Source organism: Rhinolophus sinicus, chromosome 12 (genome assembly GCF_057876585.1).
Source record: "Rhinolophus sinicus isolate RSI-liver-muscle chromosome 12, RSI-T2T, whole genome shotgun sequence".
Taxonomy (NCBI): Eukaryota; Metazoa; Chordata; class Mammalia; order Chiroptera; family Rhinolophidae; genus Rhinolophus; species Rhinolophus sinicus.
Genome location: NC_142512.1, coordinates 14597765 through 14615555, shown reverse-complemented (window position 1 = coordinate 14615555; position 17791 = coordinate 14597765). Strand labels below are relative to the sequence as shown.

Here is a 17791-nt window from a genome sequence, read left to right as displayed (position 1 = left end):
CTCTGTTATCAGAAGCTTCTTGGAAGTCTTCCCTCTTCCTGTGTGCTCTCAACCCAAAGTGAGACTTTTGGAATGGGAGGAGATACTTCTGAATCAAACCACGGACCAGTTACACCCAATTCTAATCCCTATCACTTTATCGCAGGCATACCATACCCACTGCCATCCTTCTGCTGGATACCCCTGTCCTCTCTATTTATTTACAATGTTCAAGAGCAGCAAATGGCCAACTGGCCCCTACGCAACTGTCCAGGCCGTAAGCCCCAAGGGCTCCTTTCTGCACAGCCTGTGGTAACCTTGACCTACGCTCCTACCTACCCAAGTAACTCCTTTGCCACTAATTTAATTCTCTGTGTTTCCATTTATAGGATCTTACCCAGTCGTACGACCTGCTGTCTCTGCCAATTTAAAAGTGATATTGAGGTCGTCTGTAAGACAGTAAAACTGCATTGTGACACTGAATGTCTGACAGACATCACACATTGTGGTGAGTCTGAATTGCCTGAGGAGACTTTTTAGAATTTTTATTTTACTTATGTTTTAATTTTCTATTTTTAATCTATGATAAACTTTTAAACTAATAATGTAACTGTATCTTTTATATTAATTCAGGCAGAGTTCAACTCCGTAAATGCCTAAAACGCATCCCTTGTTAACAGTCAGATTAAGGAACAAGGGAAAAGAATGGGAAGGGGGAGGGAACTAACACTAATGGCCACATATTGTGTGTCCTGCTCTCTGCTTGCTGCTTTACCTCCAGATGAGAATTTATTCATAGAGCGCCTCACAGATTACAAAGCGATTTTTATATGCATTAGGTCTCAACTGCTCTTTGCCTTATGGGACAGGTATAGATACACTTTATTTATTTTGTTTGTTTTTGCAATTTTCTAAAAAAAAGTACAAGTGATGCTGTTTTATTTGACACTTGAGAGTTTCTGCTTCCATCACCAGAAGCTGCCAGGCAGCCCTTCTAATGGACGAGAGGGCTCGTGTATTCTTAGATGGCCAAACCCTCAACTTACTCAAAATTTTCTATCCATAAAACACTTGGGTGCTTTTAAGTATTTTTCTATGCATTAGGTTTATTGGCACCTACTTGATAACTTTCAAAATGTGCTTTCATACCCAGATAGCCTGAATACCAGTCTCTGCCCGTGATCTGGGGGACACGTTAAATAATAACACTTTGCTACTGATATAAAGACAGTGCCGCTTATTGATCAAAATAATTTTTTACCAATTACATTACTCCCTTCTCCCCCAGAGGTGGGCAGAACAGGCATTTTAATCTCCTTTACAGGTGAGTAAAACGAGACCAGAAGTGTTAAGTGCTATAGTCTAGTAGTGCCCGGGCTCTTGCTTCCAGTTTGGGGCTCTCTGCAAAGCCATGCTCCTCCTTTCTCCTCTGACCCTCACCACCCTTACTTCCTCCTCTGACCCTCACCAGCACCAACAATACTTTTAATTCTAGAACCGAAACCCAACTGTGCAATGGTACACTTGACCTTCTCACAGTCAGCAGCTTTGGATGGTTCCCCAAGTAAAGCTGAAAATATAAGAAATGAAATGAAATAAAAGTGGGCACCCAACGAAGGTTACTTTTTTCCTTCTGCATTTTAGGACCTCAAGTATTAATCCGTAGATTTATTGAACATTCCACATTGGCATACAACCTGGCAAACCTCATAACCTACATCCTAGATGCCTGACCCAGATTTAAGCAAAGAGTGAGGGTAGACATAGTGCTTTTTCTGTATTCAGCCTTCTGTTATGGGGGTAGAGGTATGTGGGAGCAGGGTCCGAGCAAAGGAACCCGGGGTAAGTACAGAAGGGCATGTCCAGATGGGGAAGTGTTAGCAGTGGGTGTGGTCATGGTCACGTGTGATGGTGACAAGAACACGAGCACACTGAAGAGGTGGAGAAAGGAGGCCTCATGCTCCCTCTGCATCTGAGGCAGGACAGGCTGGGGTATATGAATGTGAGGAGTCACAGGACATCTGCAGAGTGTCTAACTGGGTGGGGTCTTCCAGCCATGGCTTTTCTTGAGTACCGGGCCATTGGCCCTTGGGGACCAACAGAATCATTCTAAGTACAGTTACTGTATTTCATGCTATGGAATGTTCTGAGTAGATAGCCACTTTTTCAATAGATACCTATTCCTCCTTTTGTTGTGTTGCCAATTATGGGTTTAAGTTTGGGTTTATATTTTCCTCTCTAAATGGCACTCAAATGCTTGCTGATTCCTAATTTATTTAACTGGGATGTATGGCTGTGGGTGGACAGAAAGCTGTCCCATCAGTCTTTCACTATCAAAAGCGGTCTTTTCTTGTTTGACAGATGAAGAAGTATCTGTAGGGAATGCAGAAGGATCGTTCGTGAAGGTGTTACAAGCCCGGAAGAAGAAAACAAGCACTGTGCTGACTATTGAGCCAGAGAAGCCATCCTCAGACAAAAACGGCATTGATTTGTCAGCCTTCATGGACGACCAACTAGACTTTAGTGATGAAAACGATGCTATTAGTGCACTCAATTATATATTGCCTTATTTCGCCAAGGGAAATCTAACAGATGTACAATCAAGATTATTACCACTCATTAAACTCCTTTTTTTAAATACAGAAGATGGAGCTATGCCCCTGAGTCATTTGACAAACAACGCAAGGAACCCTTCCCTTAAGCCTGAATCCAACGACGCAACTTACAAAAATAAATTGAGGAAACTCAATTCTCTGAAAAATTTTTTACATGCAGAAATTAAAGAAAAAATTGTTGAGTTTAAAAAGAAAGAAAAAGCTGCCATGCTTATACATTCCAACCTTTTAGGTCCGAAACTGAAACGCCAAATCTTTGAGAAGGAATTGCAAACTGACCAGCCACAGGGCTACAGCCTAGCAAAGATTCAGCCTGTCCAGAAAAGGCTGCTGAGAGTGAGTAGGGTCTTCAAGGGCCCTAAGGGCATCCGGAAAAGGCACTTCAAAGAAATGGCCCATCAGAGCATCCACAGGAAACAGAATGCCCCGCCTATTGTGGAGAACACTGTCAAAGTTAGGAGACTCCGGAGACCACCCCAAAGGGAGCTGGGACAGCTGCACATGGTACACAGGCCTGGGAAATTAGTGGAAAACTCCTTCAATATAGAGCCTTCCTTCAGACAGGAACAGGAGGCAGCAGTTTCTTCTAGCCTGAAAAAATATTTGCTGGGTAGGCCTTCGGCCCCCACTGCTCCAAAATCTCTATCTGAGGTTAAAAAATCAAAAGACTTAAGCGATACTGCTTTCATTTTAGATGAGGCAAATGCTCTAATTGGGAATATGAAGGCTTCTAAGCCAACCTCACATTTCAGAAAGAAATATCTCTTTCATAAAAGTCGTTCTCATGTGATGCACGAAAAAGACAAGGCCAAAAGGAGTCAAAAGTTCAGAAAGGAAGATTCTCTCAAAACCCTGATGCTTGCAAAGAGACCTCTGATATCGGCAGTGAGGAGCCTCATAAATTCCCCTGCACGAGAGGCTTTTTCATCTTCAGGAGAATTGACATCTCAGGAAAATCGTCTTCCAGAATCAGTTTCTCTTTTGGACACTTCTAAAGAAAAGAGTACTGCACAAATTCCTTTTCAAGAAAATATTTCGACACGAAAGGCTACTGAGCCAGAAAAAACTACCCCTGAAACCCCTGCCCGTGAGGATGTTTCCACGGCAGATTCGGCTGTTACTGCAGACAACTTCCTGCCAACAGTTAAACAAACCCGTGAAGCACAAGGGGAACACCCCTCTGTGGCCACTGACTTACTCTCCAACTCCACAGGTTTCACGTCCCCATTGTTGTCATCCCCGGGGGATCAATATGAAAGTCAGCTGAACCAGCAGCTACAGTCCCTCATCCCCAACAATGATGTGAGGAAGCTCATTGCTCATGTCATCCGGACTTTGAAAATGGACTGCTCTGAGGCCAGCGTGCAGCTGCCCTGTGCCAGGCTCATCTCCAGAACAGGCCTCCTGATGAAGCTTCTCAGCGAACAGCAGGAAGTAAAGGTGTCCAAGGCAGAGTGGGATACGGATCGATGGAAAAATGAGAACTACATCAGCGAGAGCACAGAAGCCCAGAGTGAACAGAAAGGGCAGAAGGCACGAGAGGTGAGGACAGCTCCCGAAACAGGGAGCCTGGACTTTTAGGACATGCCACAAAAGCGCCCAGCACAAACGCCAGGAGCGCCTAGTCCGTAGCTTGTCTTGGCCACGTAACTTAGGCTAAGACAGCGATCTCCCACTTTGCTCCTTTAGAGAATGGTACCACTGTTCCTAGGGTAGACGAGACGAGGACCTAACACGCAAGATAAAAAAATTGTCGAAGAAAATGCTAATGTTAAGATTATGTGACCCATTAGATTGGGTATCTTCCTTAGGAACGTATAAGCTATTATACAGAGGAGTCGTTTAAGGGTAGCGATTCTTTAGAACAGGCTTGAGAATGGTTAGTTTTCATCCTTTCCATCTCTTTGTTTTAACAAAATTGTTCTCTACTTTTCTAGCGGACAAAAGAAGTTCCAGGATACAGCTATCACAGCAAAGTGATCTTAGCAATATCTGTGACTGTCATAGTGATGATTTTTATCATAATTTTCTGTCTCATTGAGGTAAGCAACAGTAATTTCAGGTTTCCGAAATATATTCTGTCTTTATAATACATTCATAACCCCAAACTGAAATCTCACCTGCTACTGCTTCATATTCCTATTCAGTCATGAGAAGTGAGATGTGCTCTGTTTTTTTATTGCAAATTATATCCCGGGAATTTTTGGAGGAGCTCCACTCCCAGAGATCTCTGTGGAATTGCAACCCTGATAACAAGCCATGAGGCTATATTGAGAAGTGAAATATAATAAGCCAGAGTTGACATGTTAGCAAAATTTCTTCAACTCAAAATGATGTCAATGTGATGTACTCACCAATCCCTCTCTTTCTACCACTGATATGTTTCCTTGGCTGAAATGAGGAGAGATGTATAATCTCCATCCTCATGGAGCCATGTCACCCTGGGAGAAAGGACATGGCTGAAAGATAAAAAGTGTGATCTTGTCGATGCAGGAGGTTTACTTAGCAGGTTTCGTCTCCAGTGTGCAAGGCATTGTATAAATATGTTCAGTCCACACTGCAGCCTAAATCTGCATCAGGCTGCTCTAAAGCATGTCGTCTTTATAGTCGCCGGGTCCTGGAGCTTCAGTTACATAATGGTTTATTTTCCCAACAGGCAGGTGCTAACGTTGAAAAGAGTGAATTAATAAGCTGACAGTCTTGACTGTACCTGACAACCCAACCTCATTTCCCGTATTTCCCTGTTACACTGTCCTGGCAGCCCTGCACTCCAGCCAGCGCAGCCCCTCACCATAACCTAGCCATTCCTCCTTTTGTCTGTGCCTTGACCCGTCTCGAATTCCCTTATTTTGCTCTGCCTGTGGATGTCCTATGAATCTCTCAAAAATCAAGGCAATTCGTCTTTCCTCATCAGCCTTCTCTAAATACTACAAGCCTCCTGATCCTGGTCGTTCTGTGAGGTCTGTCACCAGTTTGTAGGAGAAATAGGGAGGCATTTCCCACCCGAGAACTTAGAAATATGGTAAACAGTTTTTGAGAAGGCAGTTCCCCAAGAGAGAAACACCAAGGTCAACACACATTTGGAGCAGAGCAGAGGTGTGTGAGGACCAGATGACTTCCTGGTCTGTCAGACGTGAGTACAACCTGACTGGAGGTATTAACTGCTAAAGAGCAGCGTGTCTGTCCGCAGGAGGCTAGGTCAGTGGTGACAGCACAGAAAAGGTGAAGAAGAGACCAAGACGGGCCGTGCCCATCCTAGCACTGCCCTAGAGTGGAGATGGCACCTCAGGCAGCAGACGTGGAGGGTCAGCCCCACTAGCCAGGCTGTGCCTCTCGGGGAAATGGATGGATCTGGCCGCCTCAGTCCTTTCCATTGAATGCTGGATTCATTAGATTCCTATTGTTCTAACTCTGTTCTCGCCAAGCAGCCTTCCGATTGTGCTTTAGTGTGCCACGGTGGCCTACCTCTACGCAATGTAACTCCCCGGTCGTGTAGACAGATGCTGTCTGTGGAACAGTTGAACTTAAGATTGTCAAGTCACAATCTGGCATTCTGTGTTTTGATCACTGCTGTGTTACTGTTAAGGTGACACTTAAGGTGACACTACCTCAGTAGGAAGAAGGGAGTCCTCTCTCGGTGAGGACAGTCTGATTTCTCAACCTAGGAGGCTGGGGACTCCCATGGGTCAGCTTGTGCAGGCCTCTGGGAAGAGAGTCATTGGCCATTGACCAGACCACACCCTCTCCATCTCCAGGTGGCACATGGCCTTTGGTTTTCTGGAATTTCTATTAACTCCTGTACTGTTTATAATTTCTAAGTAGTTTAATCTTACATTTGTGTTATTTATATGGTTTCATTATTTTCACTTGTCACTTACATGACAAGCTTTTGGAAGACAGGGACCTGCAGTGTTTTCCTCTAGTGGACAGTAATGGTTTCAATGGGAGAGAGATGAGTCTGTCTGTCAATTCCATACTGAGGAGTCATGCAACCTAATATGTATTTGAAGTAGCACAAAGCCCAGCAATAGACAGACCCATGTTTTCCTAAGACTTCTGAGATGTCACCTTTTAATCTTCTATTCAGCGGAGGAAAATGAATACATGGTAATAGAACAGCTGTCTAAGTATTTGAGGGAAAAATAACAGCAGATCTCTATTTCTCACTTTAAGCAAACATATCTATGTGAATGTAAACAAAAAGAACCCATAAAAGTATTAGAAGAAAATAGCAGCAGCATTTTTATAATCAGTGGTGAGTAAGAGCTTTCTGCGCCTGATCCCACAGGCAGAGCCCTGTGAGAGATTTGCCCCCTTGTCTGGGACCCCATCAGCAAACTTGGCATCATTTAGGCCAAGCATAGGATGAAGTTTTCCACATACTGTCTGATTCGATGCCCACATGGGGACGATATTACCACCCTCTTTCATAGATGAAGGACTGGTGTCCTTAAGGCCCCAGGGGCAAAACCAAAAGCAGAACCCAGTTTCGCGTGAGAGCAAAGCCTGTGCCTCTCACTCCACTGCTCTGTCTCCGTACAGACAAAAACACTGGGCAATATTTGAAACATTGAAATTCAGTGAAATCCACCGAAAGGATTAATGTATTTCATATTAAACAGAGTTTTGTAAATCAACAGGAAGAAGACAATCAGGGCAGAAGAGGGATGGGCTGTGAAGAGTGGATGTGTATTTGTTTACAGTCTGTCCTCTTCTCGTGGCTTATGGGGTGTGGGTTTTGTTAGTGAGGCCTTTGTCACTTCGTACCTTGAAAATAGTCTCGGATATTGTCTTCTAGGACTTTTATAACATTTGTTAGTTTTTCATATTTTTTAATACATCTAGAATTTGTTGTATTTTTTTTAAGTGTGGCTCAGGTATCCAACTTTGTTTCACTCCATGAAGATCCAATTGTTTTAAAATCTTTCATTAAATGGCTCGTTCTTTCTTCACTGATGTAAAATACTGTCTTTATCTGGACTCGATTCTGTTGATCCAGTTATCTTTTCCTGTACCTGTACCAGTACCAGTATGACACTGTGTCATTCCCGTTGCTCTATAGCTTATTTTGATATCGGGTAAGGTAAGCTCCTGCTCTTTGATCTTCTTTTTCATACACTTCATAGCTATTCTTCATATTTTCTCTACCAAATGTCAGCTGACCACTTTTGTTAAAAAACCATCTTGGGATTTCAATAGGATTGCATTTAATTTGTCAGTTAATTTCAGGAGAATTGACATCTCTACAACATTCTAGGAATATGGTATCTCATGTCATGTGTTCATTTCTTCTTCCTGTCTGTCCTTCAGTAGAGTTTTAATGTTTTCATCACATAGGTCTTACACAGTTTTTGTTAAATTTATTCCTAGGTACTTTATGCGTTTTTTCTTGATATTATAAGCGGGTCCTTCTTCCACTTTTTAGTCAGTTATTCACAGTATGTAGCAAAGCTATTGAGGTTTGCATGTTGATCTCCTGATTTTGTATCTAGCCATCAATTCTCATATTACTTCCAATAAAAGATTAGTTGATTCACTTGGGCTTTTTAGGTTGTCCATCATTTCATATGCAAATACGTTTTGTTTCTTCCTTTCCAGTGCTTCATTTTTCTCATTAAATTGATTAGGACCCTCCACAATGATGAGCAGGAGCAGTAATAACACGCATCCTTCTGTTATTCTTGACTGTAAAACAACACTGCCGTTTAGGTGTCCGGTAGATACTTTTATTTTCTTTCCTACTTCTAAGAGTTATTAGGAATTGCCTGTTGAGTGTTAGCTAATACAGTCAATAACATGCATTGCCAGCTGCACGCAAGATCCTAAGTGAGGTACTGTGGACGAGTCCAAGGACGAGTAAACAGGACAGAACGCCTGTCCTCAAGAAAAGAAAAGCAAAAGTTGTCACCTCCCTGGGTAGATAAGACTTAAAATCAAAAGGAATGAATAGAGACAGTGGCCATAGTGATGGATAATCATGATCATATTTTCTTCCAAAACAGATTCATTCTCGTAGAAGAACATCAGAGGAAGGTAAAGAAGGAAGCTCAAGGTAAATAATAGTCTGGCGATTTTTAAAGTAGAGTTTTAGAACCGGAGGAGAACTTAGAACTCGTCTATTTCAATCTCCTCCTTTTACAGTGAGGAAACCACCAAAGTCAGGAAGAGTACTTCTTTACCCTAATGCTTTCCTGGATTCAGCCACATTCGCTCCTTAGCCAAAGCTGACTAGAATGAGACTGGCACAGATGCCTGTGCTGTACTAGCCCTTTAAGGACAGAGGGTGCAGAGGGGGGTGCGGGGTTTGGGTTGTACCTATTGCTGCTGGTGGAAGGCGTGAGGCCAGGCCAGAGACCTTCTCGGAGGCTCTGTAAGGGGTAGGGAAGGCCACATGGTCGTGGGGTCACAGGGCTCATCTCTTTCAAGGCTGATGGAAGGGAGAATAGATGGGTCCTTTCTGTCAAGTAGCAAGAGAACTACCCTTCTCATCCTACTGGTTTTCACACCCCCACTCTCTATTCCCTTTATTCCAACCTCATAGAATTGTAATTGGGAGAGGCCTTGGACAGTAGTTTGTCTCTTCCTTTTATAAAAAGGAAATGGAGAAGGAGAAAAGGAAAAGCTCTTGCCCCATGGTCACACGGCTAGTGAGTGTCAGAAAGAAATGGTTCCTTTCCAGTGGGGACTTCTGTGTTGATTATACTGAGCTTGGGCTGTGAGGTAGCTTTTATGTCACAACTCAGTGCACACATACCATAAGACATAACTAGTTTCTAAGACACGCTTATTATGCACTCTCATTTTCTTTCTATTCTGTGTGTATCCGAAAAGAATATTTCAGGTTTTAGTGCTGGTCATGACCTTTAAACTGATTTCACGACTCCCTCACTCATCAGTGACAGCCAGCAGTAGGAAATCCGCAAGCTGGAGAACTTGGCTAGTCCGACTCAGGCATTTATGGTGTGATTTGACTCATAGGATACAGCAGCTAGGAAAACATAAGCACCCTCTCCCCCACCCCCAGCAAATGATACATGTGACTGAGTCCATAGGGGACTGAAGTAAAATGCTTCTGGGGAGAGTTAAGTGCTTCTGCCCAGGACTGTGGTACATTTCTTTCCACTGCACAAGGGTAGCTTCTTGGCCAGGACCAAGAAACTGAGGGGGCAGAAAATCCTGCCCAGACTCCATGCTGAGCCACATACAAGTCTCCCCAGAGACATTGTGGGCCATTGTGGACAGACACACAGAACTTGGGGAAGTGCAGCTCACATGGAGTGACTTCAAGGTCCCAGGTCTGTGGTGATTTTGCTCGTTGTGATTATGGGCCGAGGTACCTGTTTGGTCCTAATCAGTCCAGAGCTGTGTGTTGCAGAGACGTGGGAAGTGGCATGAATGAGTAATTGTGGTGTGTGTTTTCCTCCAAGGGGCTTCTTTCCGTTTCTGCTGTATAAGAAATGCCCATCGGACGAGAAGAGTCAGGTAAATTTGAGGAGGATAAAGTGCGGGGCAGGAGAAAGCAGGGGAGGTGCAGCATTGATGTTTCCCTGTCTGTTTTCTAGAAGAGCTCTTTGGGCAGAAGGCAGCCACTTTGGCTTCGGGATATGTATACACCTCTCAATGCCACACGCCTAAAAAATATGGCACAGAAACTACGAGACCAAGATTCTTCTGATGAGGATGAGACTCTCCGTGAGGATAAAGGGTAAATGATTGGGGACAATTTAGAATTCTTATCTAAAATGAGGAAATAATGAATAGTTTAAATGTGCCTTTCACTAGTAAAAGCCCTGACGTTCTTCTTCTCACCCCAGGGAGCTCCGCGAAGTCATCATAGGGAAGAATCCGGTTGGTGAATAGACTAGTGAGGAGCCAGGTGAGGAAAGTGAGACAGCTCATGACAACACCACAGCATGAAACCTGTCCTGCCTCAGTCCACCTGCACATTTTGTTTTGTAATATTGGCTTCTCAGCATTGCTGGTCAAATACTTGTTTTTCTTGTATTAAAATACATCCATAACCAACTCTGCTCACATGATAAGTAATTAAGATGTAAGTAGCTAAGTATTTATATACAAATAACAAGGGTCATTGGCAAGAAAAGCAGGGCTGAAGTTAGAATCCCTGTGGTAGCCAATAGTTCTGCCAGAGGCAGTGGGAGCAAAGAAGGATGAAGAGGGGCTTCTCTCCCTCGTTTCCCCAGAACTGTCAGAACTGGAGGACACATCATCCCCAAGGGGTGTCGGTTACTAAGTCAAATAACCACTGATTCTGGCGTTCTCTCCCCGGTTCGCCAAGTACCAGTTATGTCCAACATACTTGACCTCCTGCCCATCGAGGACCATTCACTTCCGACCCCTCCCATCAGGTCTTTGGGGCTGCCAAAAAAATGTGTGCACGTTCAAGAAAGGAAAAAAGTATACTAAAATTGGAATACTCAATATGTACCGATAACCAAAGATGAACACAAATCATGTGTATACATGTTTTTGGCATCCCAGGTATATGTGGAATTAATAATGAATAAATTAGCACATTCTTTGCACAAAGAATGTCGTAATAATTTCAAAAATATAGAATCATCTTCATTGTGGTCCTCTTGGTTTGCAAATGACAGTCAGGAACCAGGAGCCTGGACCTGGATGGGAACAAGGAGGAATCCCCAGAAAACCATTAAGTCCCGAGGCTCTGGTCAGTTTTATTTGTCAATGGGAAGGGAAGAAATTAACACGAAGTGGAGGCAAGAAGAAAAGGAAACAAAGAATTCCGAGGGAGGAGAGGAGTTTTGAAATGCCTCACAGCAGGCCTGCACCCTGCCTCATCCCAGGTGACATCCTGTCATCCAGTAGGACGGTGGCCTGCCTGAACAGTGCATCCTCCATGCTGCCCTGTGGGAGAAAAAAAGACTGGTTCTTGCTTCCCACTTAGTAGCTGCTTTTGCACACACGGGACCCAGCTCTTAGTGAATCTTCCACGCAGAGCTAGCCCAGCAATGCACTTCATTCCTAGTTCTCTCATCTGTCTTCCTGTGGCCCCTCTGATGCTTACTTTAAATTTCCCTTATCTATGGGGTTGCCCTCTTCCCCCATTCAGTGTGTTTCCACATTTTCAAATCCTTATCTCCCTCTGAAGGGCTGACACCATATCTCCCAGGTACAATTATGGACTCTTCCACCAAACCTAATAGTCATTATGTCTTTTCTTTCGCATGGTGTTTTTAGAGTATGCAAGACACTTAACTCCTTCCATCCTCACAGTCATGTGCAGAGGCAGCCATTTGTATTATTTATATGTCCGCTTTGAAGCTCAAAAAGTTAAGTAACCATCCCAACAAAGCTGACAGCTTTGGGGGTGTCTGCCCAGATGATGAGCAACACACTTTTTATAAGAATTGTTGCTTCCAATTATGGAAAGAGGACCCCATGGCAGCCATGATTGTATTGTTTTAATTGCTCCCATGACTACAAGTGATGGAACCAAGAGGGAACACGGAGGTCAGAGCAGAACCAATCAGATCTCTGTCCCAGGCACTTAGTTGGGACTGAGCTTAGCCAGTTTCCATGGTTGCTTAGGATGTTAGAGCAGAAACGTGGGCAGCCATAGTCTGTCTTGCGGACAGTGGATCAGAGAAAGCTGGTCTGCAGAGGGACTAGTGAAGCAAATGCACCAAGAGAAACCGAATCCTGCCTGGGAAAGCTTGCTGTCAAGTTCCCGCCCAGCTTCCATTCTCTTCCCGAGGCCCAGCTGTACCTTTTGTGGGCTCAGCCAGACGCTGTCCTCTCAGAATACCTCTCCCTCAGCTGCACAAGTTGTTTTATTAGTGCAACCAAAAAAGTTTTGTTTAATATAACATCAGAGAAAGAACCCGACCCAGGGTCTTCTAACTCACAGTTCCAAGCCCTGTCAGTCTCCCGCACTTTCCTCGACTGCAGAAAGGGTCTCGTCCTTGCCCACTGTCCCTTTCTCTGTCATCACTCAATCTTGGGGCTCTGCCCACTAACTTAGTCCCACAGTGTCTTCCTCACCAGTTTTTCATGCCCCCAGTTCCAGACACAATCTTTCTTGCACAGTGGATGGTTGAGAGAAGATCGGGTCTCAGCAGTTCTGAAAAGGAGAAAGAGACTACCTATGAGAGCACAGAGGACAGTCCCAAAGACTGGGGGACACTGGCTCTCCCTGCCCAGGCAGGTGCCACACAGGGGCTGAATACTTCCACATTAGGCAAAGCCTCGCGCCCACAGGCCCATGTAGACGTCCCTTGCATGGCTGCTGGAGGTCAGGGGTGCCCAAGGGCGGGGGCAGGAGGGGCAAGACGCCTGAGCCTTGGTCCTGTTCACTCCCGCAGTTCCTGGCCAGAGTAGGTGGTGCTTCACCCACTGCTCGGGAGTTTCTAGGGAAAGGAAATGGCAAAATAGGCAGCACAGAGACGAGGGCAAGTCCTGCCTAATGAGGTGCAGAGCCAGGGGCATTAATCAGAGTGCGCTCGCACGAGGGGGTGAGGGGCGGAGTCCGGGGCCTGTGCAGCCTCCTGCATGGGGAGCTCTGAGGGGGGAGTTTGCACTGGGCCTGGTCAGACCGTTAGCCAAAGACAGTACCACTCAGTGGTTAGAGCCGAGCCTCCAGGACCAGAATCTGGCATTCAGCACTGGTTCTACGAGCCTCAGTTTGCTCACGTGTAAAGTGGGGATCCTAAGAGTTTCTCCTACATGGCAAGTTGGATGAATGAGCTATGCCTGGAACCTGCTTAGAATAGAATAAGCTCTCAATTATCGTCGGCTGCTGTCTGAGCAGAGCCGTTCTGCATCCTGCTCGAGGACACTGCAGAATCTCCTAACGGACCCGCACTAGGGCCACTAGTCAAAGCCTCTGCTCAGTGAAGTAAGTCCCTGATTCCTTGAGCCATCCCTCTGGGGGCGTTCCCAGGCTGTGAGTGGGAAGAGAGGCTCTGAGAGTGGAGCCTGCTCCTCTCTCACCTGCCCCCCTCCTCCCCCCTTACCCCCCCACCCCCCCAGGCCCTGGCCAGACCTTGACACTCCAGGTGGCAAATGTTTTCCGAGTGACTCTGGTGATCGGTGCACCAGTAGTGGCTGTTGATCTGGAATATGCCGTAGTCAAAGCTGCCGTCTGCGTTTTCATTGACCTTCGATATGTTGAAGTTGCTTTCCACAAATGCCAAGCACAGCCCTTAGAGCGGGGAGAGGAGGGTGTTTAGAAGCCGAGGGAGATGGAGGAGAAAGGCAGGTGAGGAATCCAAAGGAAGGACCAGGCCTAAGGGGCTACATGGGCTCGTGGGCTAGAAACGCCCCTTGGCTCCTTCTCCCAACCTGCAGTCCATCCAGCTGCTCATCAGTCTGACCATTCATCTGTCCATCTGTCCCTCCATGCTTCTGGCACTTAATAATCACCTACTGTATACCAGGAACTGTGCAAAGCCCAGTGAGGGATATTTAGCTGGGTCAAACGTAGATACTGTCCTCAGGGGCCTATAGTATAAGAATGAAGATGTGGACCTAAAAAAAGCAAGATCCAAGGAGAAAGCGTTGTAAAACAGGGGTGCACAAGTCCTGCTCCAAAGGGAGAGATCCCGCCCACGGAGTAGGACGAAGCCTTTGCACTGGCTGTTCCCTCTGCCTGGAATGCTCTTCCCCTAGACATTTGGATGATCAGGTCCTTTACTTCATTCAGCGCCGCTCAATGTCACCTCCTCAGAGAGGCTTTCCTTGACTTCCCCTTGTAGAACAGCGTCGCCTACCACTCCCCCCTGCTTTATTCTTCTGCTTAGCAGTTATCACCACCAGGTGATAAAAATATTCCTGTATTTTTCTTTTCGTGTATTGCTTATCTGTGCTGGAGAAGGTGACACTATAAGTGAAGTGGCTTTGTTTATATCCCCAAGACTGAAACGGTTCCTGGTACATAATAATTGCTCACTTATTAACTGTTAAATGAATATAGGATGCTGAGAAAGGTTCTTGGAGAGGGCTGGTTTTTTTATTTGTTTGAAAGACAAAAGACAGAAAGAAAGATGGTCACGTAGGGCATGACCAGGAGAGGAGGAGATGAGGGTGGTGGGGAAATGGCACTCACAGTCACTCAGGGAGTACCCCTCAAAGCCGTCCATGTCCTCCTGGTGCAGCAGCTTGGCCAGGTCACAGCGGTCAATGAGCCTGGCCTGATGAATGGTAACGAGGCAGGCGACCAAGGAGATGAGTAGCGCCCTTCTCATCCTTGGAGGGGACAAGGTGTAGCCTAGAGCCCACGGTTCTCTGGGTGTCACAGACTTCCTGCTGAGGAATCTGGAGAAAGCAGCCGAATGTCATCGGTCACTCGCTGCTCCCCACCTGGCTGTTTCCAGTCTCTTTCTTCTCATTTATTATGTAGTATTCTGGCCAGGGATGCATGACCTGTGTCTAATCCTGAGGGAACGTCAGACAAAGCCAGACAGAAACAACCTCCATAAAATAACTGTCCTATATTCTTCAAAATAGTCAATGCCATGAAATCAAAGAGTGCGTTACCGTGTGTGTGTGTGTGTGTGTGTGTGTGTGTGTGTGTGTGTGTGTGTGTGTCTTTCTCCTTAAGGTATTATTCCTCGGGGCAAATGCCTCGGTTCCTTATCCACCAGCTTCATGAATCAGGCAAGAAGCTTCTGCTTGGACAAGATGGCCTTGTTTCCTCACAGATCTTATGTCTCCTAAGACTCTCTCCATACTAGCCTGAGCTTGTAACCTTTCTTTTGTGTCTCTCTCCCACCCTAGAGTAACCAGATTCTGCAACTAAAATTATAGGATGACCAGTTACATTAGCATTTCAGATAAACAACAAACCCCTTTTAGTATAAGTATGTCTCATGCATCCTTACGCTGCCCTGACTCAGTAGGTTCCTTCGGACAGGTGTCACTGAGCCTTGGGAAGCAGGGAGCTCCATCTCTGTCCATGCTGTGCCCTTTGGGGTCCCCTTGGGGGAATACAGTGCATCGCTACCTCCCCTTGCAAAGCTTATCTTTCTCCTATTCCTCTCCGCCCCCAGGTTGTAGCTGGCCCAGGAATTTGAGAGAATCTGTAGAACTAAGTTGTTTGGGTGGGAACCTCCTTTTCCTCATGAAATACATATACTCTAGCCTCACCCAGGTCACGGTTCTCCAATTCTAAAGAAGGCGGGAGTGCTGGGCCACCGCACTCCCCCGCCTTCTGGAACCCCAGTTCTGTGACGTCATCACCCTCCTGGAAATGCTCTGGTCTTGACCACGCAAATCGGCCCTGTCTTGAGGCCTGATGCAGCTTCAGGCAGAAATGGCAGATGGGCCTGGAAGGATAGGTGACAACTGTGATGAAGACCACTGGGTGGGAAAGGGTAGAGAGCTCTGGTTGTTCTTTCTGCCCCTCCTTTTCCTTCTGGAAGCAGTACCATCTTTGGGTGAGCTCCATCCTCCATGGGGTTTTAGTGGAGGCTGCCAGTCACGGGCTTGGCCCTCCAGGTGACAGTATATTTTGAATTGAAACTACGTGGAGCAGCTCAGCTTCTCCCAGGAAGCCTGCTGGTGTGAGGCAGCCAGAGGCCAAGAGTTGGAATCCTGTGGATACAGCCCATCTGAGAAGATAAGCCTCCTCTCAGCGGAGGAAGTGGATCCAGACAGGCTTCCAGTCCCTGAGCCACCTTTTCCGAGATCTAAACACATCTTGTCCTACTGCAATCCTGCAGTTCAATAAGTGTCCCTTCTTGTCTGAGCAAGTTGAAGTTGGGTTTCTGTCACCTGCAACCAAAAGAGACCTCCTAGTAGAGTCGGTGTGGGCTTAACCTGATGACCTGACATCCTGTCACCTCCTCGTGAAGGCCACTCATCTTAGTATCACTAGTCACCAGTGATGGCTGGGAGACATTTCCACCAACTGTAGCTAAAGGAGACAAGAGAAAGTTTTGTTACCAACGGCCACTCTACCTTCTGAGACGGGATGGCAGGGTTGCTGCCCCTATCCTCTGCCTGAGGACGTCTCCCAGTCGGGCAGCAGCACATTGCATTTGGGGATGTGAAGCCAGAGAGAGCTTGGGGGGAGGTAGAGCCCTGGGAGGAGGGCATTCCCGGGGTACCACTTTATGAGCAGCCATTTGTGACCCAAAAGCTACAGGTGGCTCGGATGACACAGATAAACTCACTTGTACAGAATTAGAGCCCAGGATTTGCGTGCGGAGGGGAGAGGCTTCTGTAGCCCAGGACCACATGCTGGAAATTTGGCCAGGAGAGGCTCTCCCTGTAGCTTAAAATTTTGGAGGAGATGATGTGAGCCTCAAAAGGGGGCTGGAAGCACCCTGTACCCCCACCTCTCCAAATGTGACAGACACATTTGGGTGGATTCCTACCCACTCAAGTGACTGGAAAACCCAAGCTGGGGGCCATGAATAAATTTTGAAAGTCACAGCCTGGGGCATAAAGGCAATTAGGGGTCACAGATCATTTGTCTAAATACAAGTTACAAATCAAACTAACAAGCTGTTAAATGAAATATGTTGTATTCTCATAAACTGCCAAAAATTCCTGTTAAAGGACATTTTAAGGTGTGCATGAAACTAATGATTTGTATATGACAAAATTATATACATAATTAATAAATGATGTAAGTCTTCCATGAAATTTATTCTTATTATCTTTTCAGCAAAGTCATGAATCATGTTATTATCAAAAATTTAAACTATATTTAAGAATTAAAAGCAATTATAATCAAAGGACAAACTTTATATTTTCAAAAAATATAAATTTATGTAAAAATTTTTAATTAAATATTTTCCAGTATGTTTTCCCAGAAATTAGTTTTTAAACATCAAAGAATATTTAATAATTTAAATGGCAAAATACAAATTAGAAATAATGCATATCAAATTTTTTTATCAAAATTATTCACATACATCCAAACGTTTTATTTCACTCTGAAAGCTACTTGAGGGAGTGTAGGTCCCTCAAGGCTGAGAACTCCAGCATCACGTACTCAGACTTCCTGGATAGCTTCTCCCAAATGCCCATGTTCAGGTCAACTCGCTGTGCAATTTATCCCATGACCACTAGACGGCAGCAGCGGCCCACGCACAGGACGTGGGGTTGCAGGACACAACATAGAATTTAATTCCTTCTTCTGTGCTCACTAGCGGGGAGGTGGGAGTCAATACGTCCCTTTTGCGCAGCAGTATAGTAGAGCCGGGATT

General features: G+C 45.5%; 2 protein-coding genes across 2 annotated transcripts in view; one reads left to right on the top strand and one right to left on the bottom strand.

Moving 5' to 3' along the window:
- The window catches only part of LOC109439833 (leucine-rich repeat-containing protein 37B-like), a 34319-nt gene extending 23865 nt beyond the window's left edge, over positions 1-10454 (top strand). The window contains exons 8-13 of the mRNA XM_088788981.1: positions 369-487; positions 2341-2494; positions 3848-4136; positions 4532-4636; positions 8597-8646; positions 10409-10454. Coding sequence (XP_088645107.1) covers positions 369-487; positions 2341-2494; positions 3848-4136; positions 4532-4636; positions 8597-8646; positions 10409-10454 — 763 coding nt within the window. The remainder of the gene's footprint in view (positions 1-368; positions 488-2340; positions 2495-3847; positions 4137-4531; positions 4637-8596; positions 8647-10408) is intronic.
- Positions 10455-11413: 959 nt separating this feature from the next.
- Positions 11414-15092, bottom strand: LOC148756471 (lysozyme-like protein 6). Its single transcript, XM_088788985.1, has 4 exons — positions 14683-15092; positions 13621-13779; positions 12621-12699; positions 11414-11483 (listed from the first exon to the last, which is right to left on the bottom strand). Exons 1-4 carry the CDS (start codon positions 14819-14821, stop codon positions 11414-11416), a joined length of 447 nt encoding a protein of 148 aa, XP_088645111.1. The 5' UTR covers positions 14822-15092.
- Between the last annotated feature and the right edge of the window lie 2699 nt (positions 15093-17791).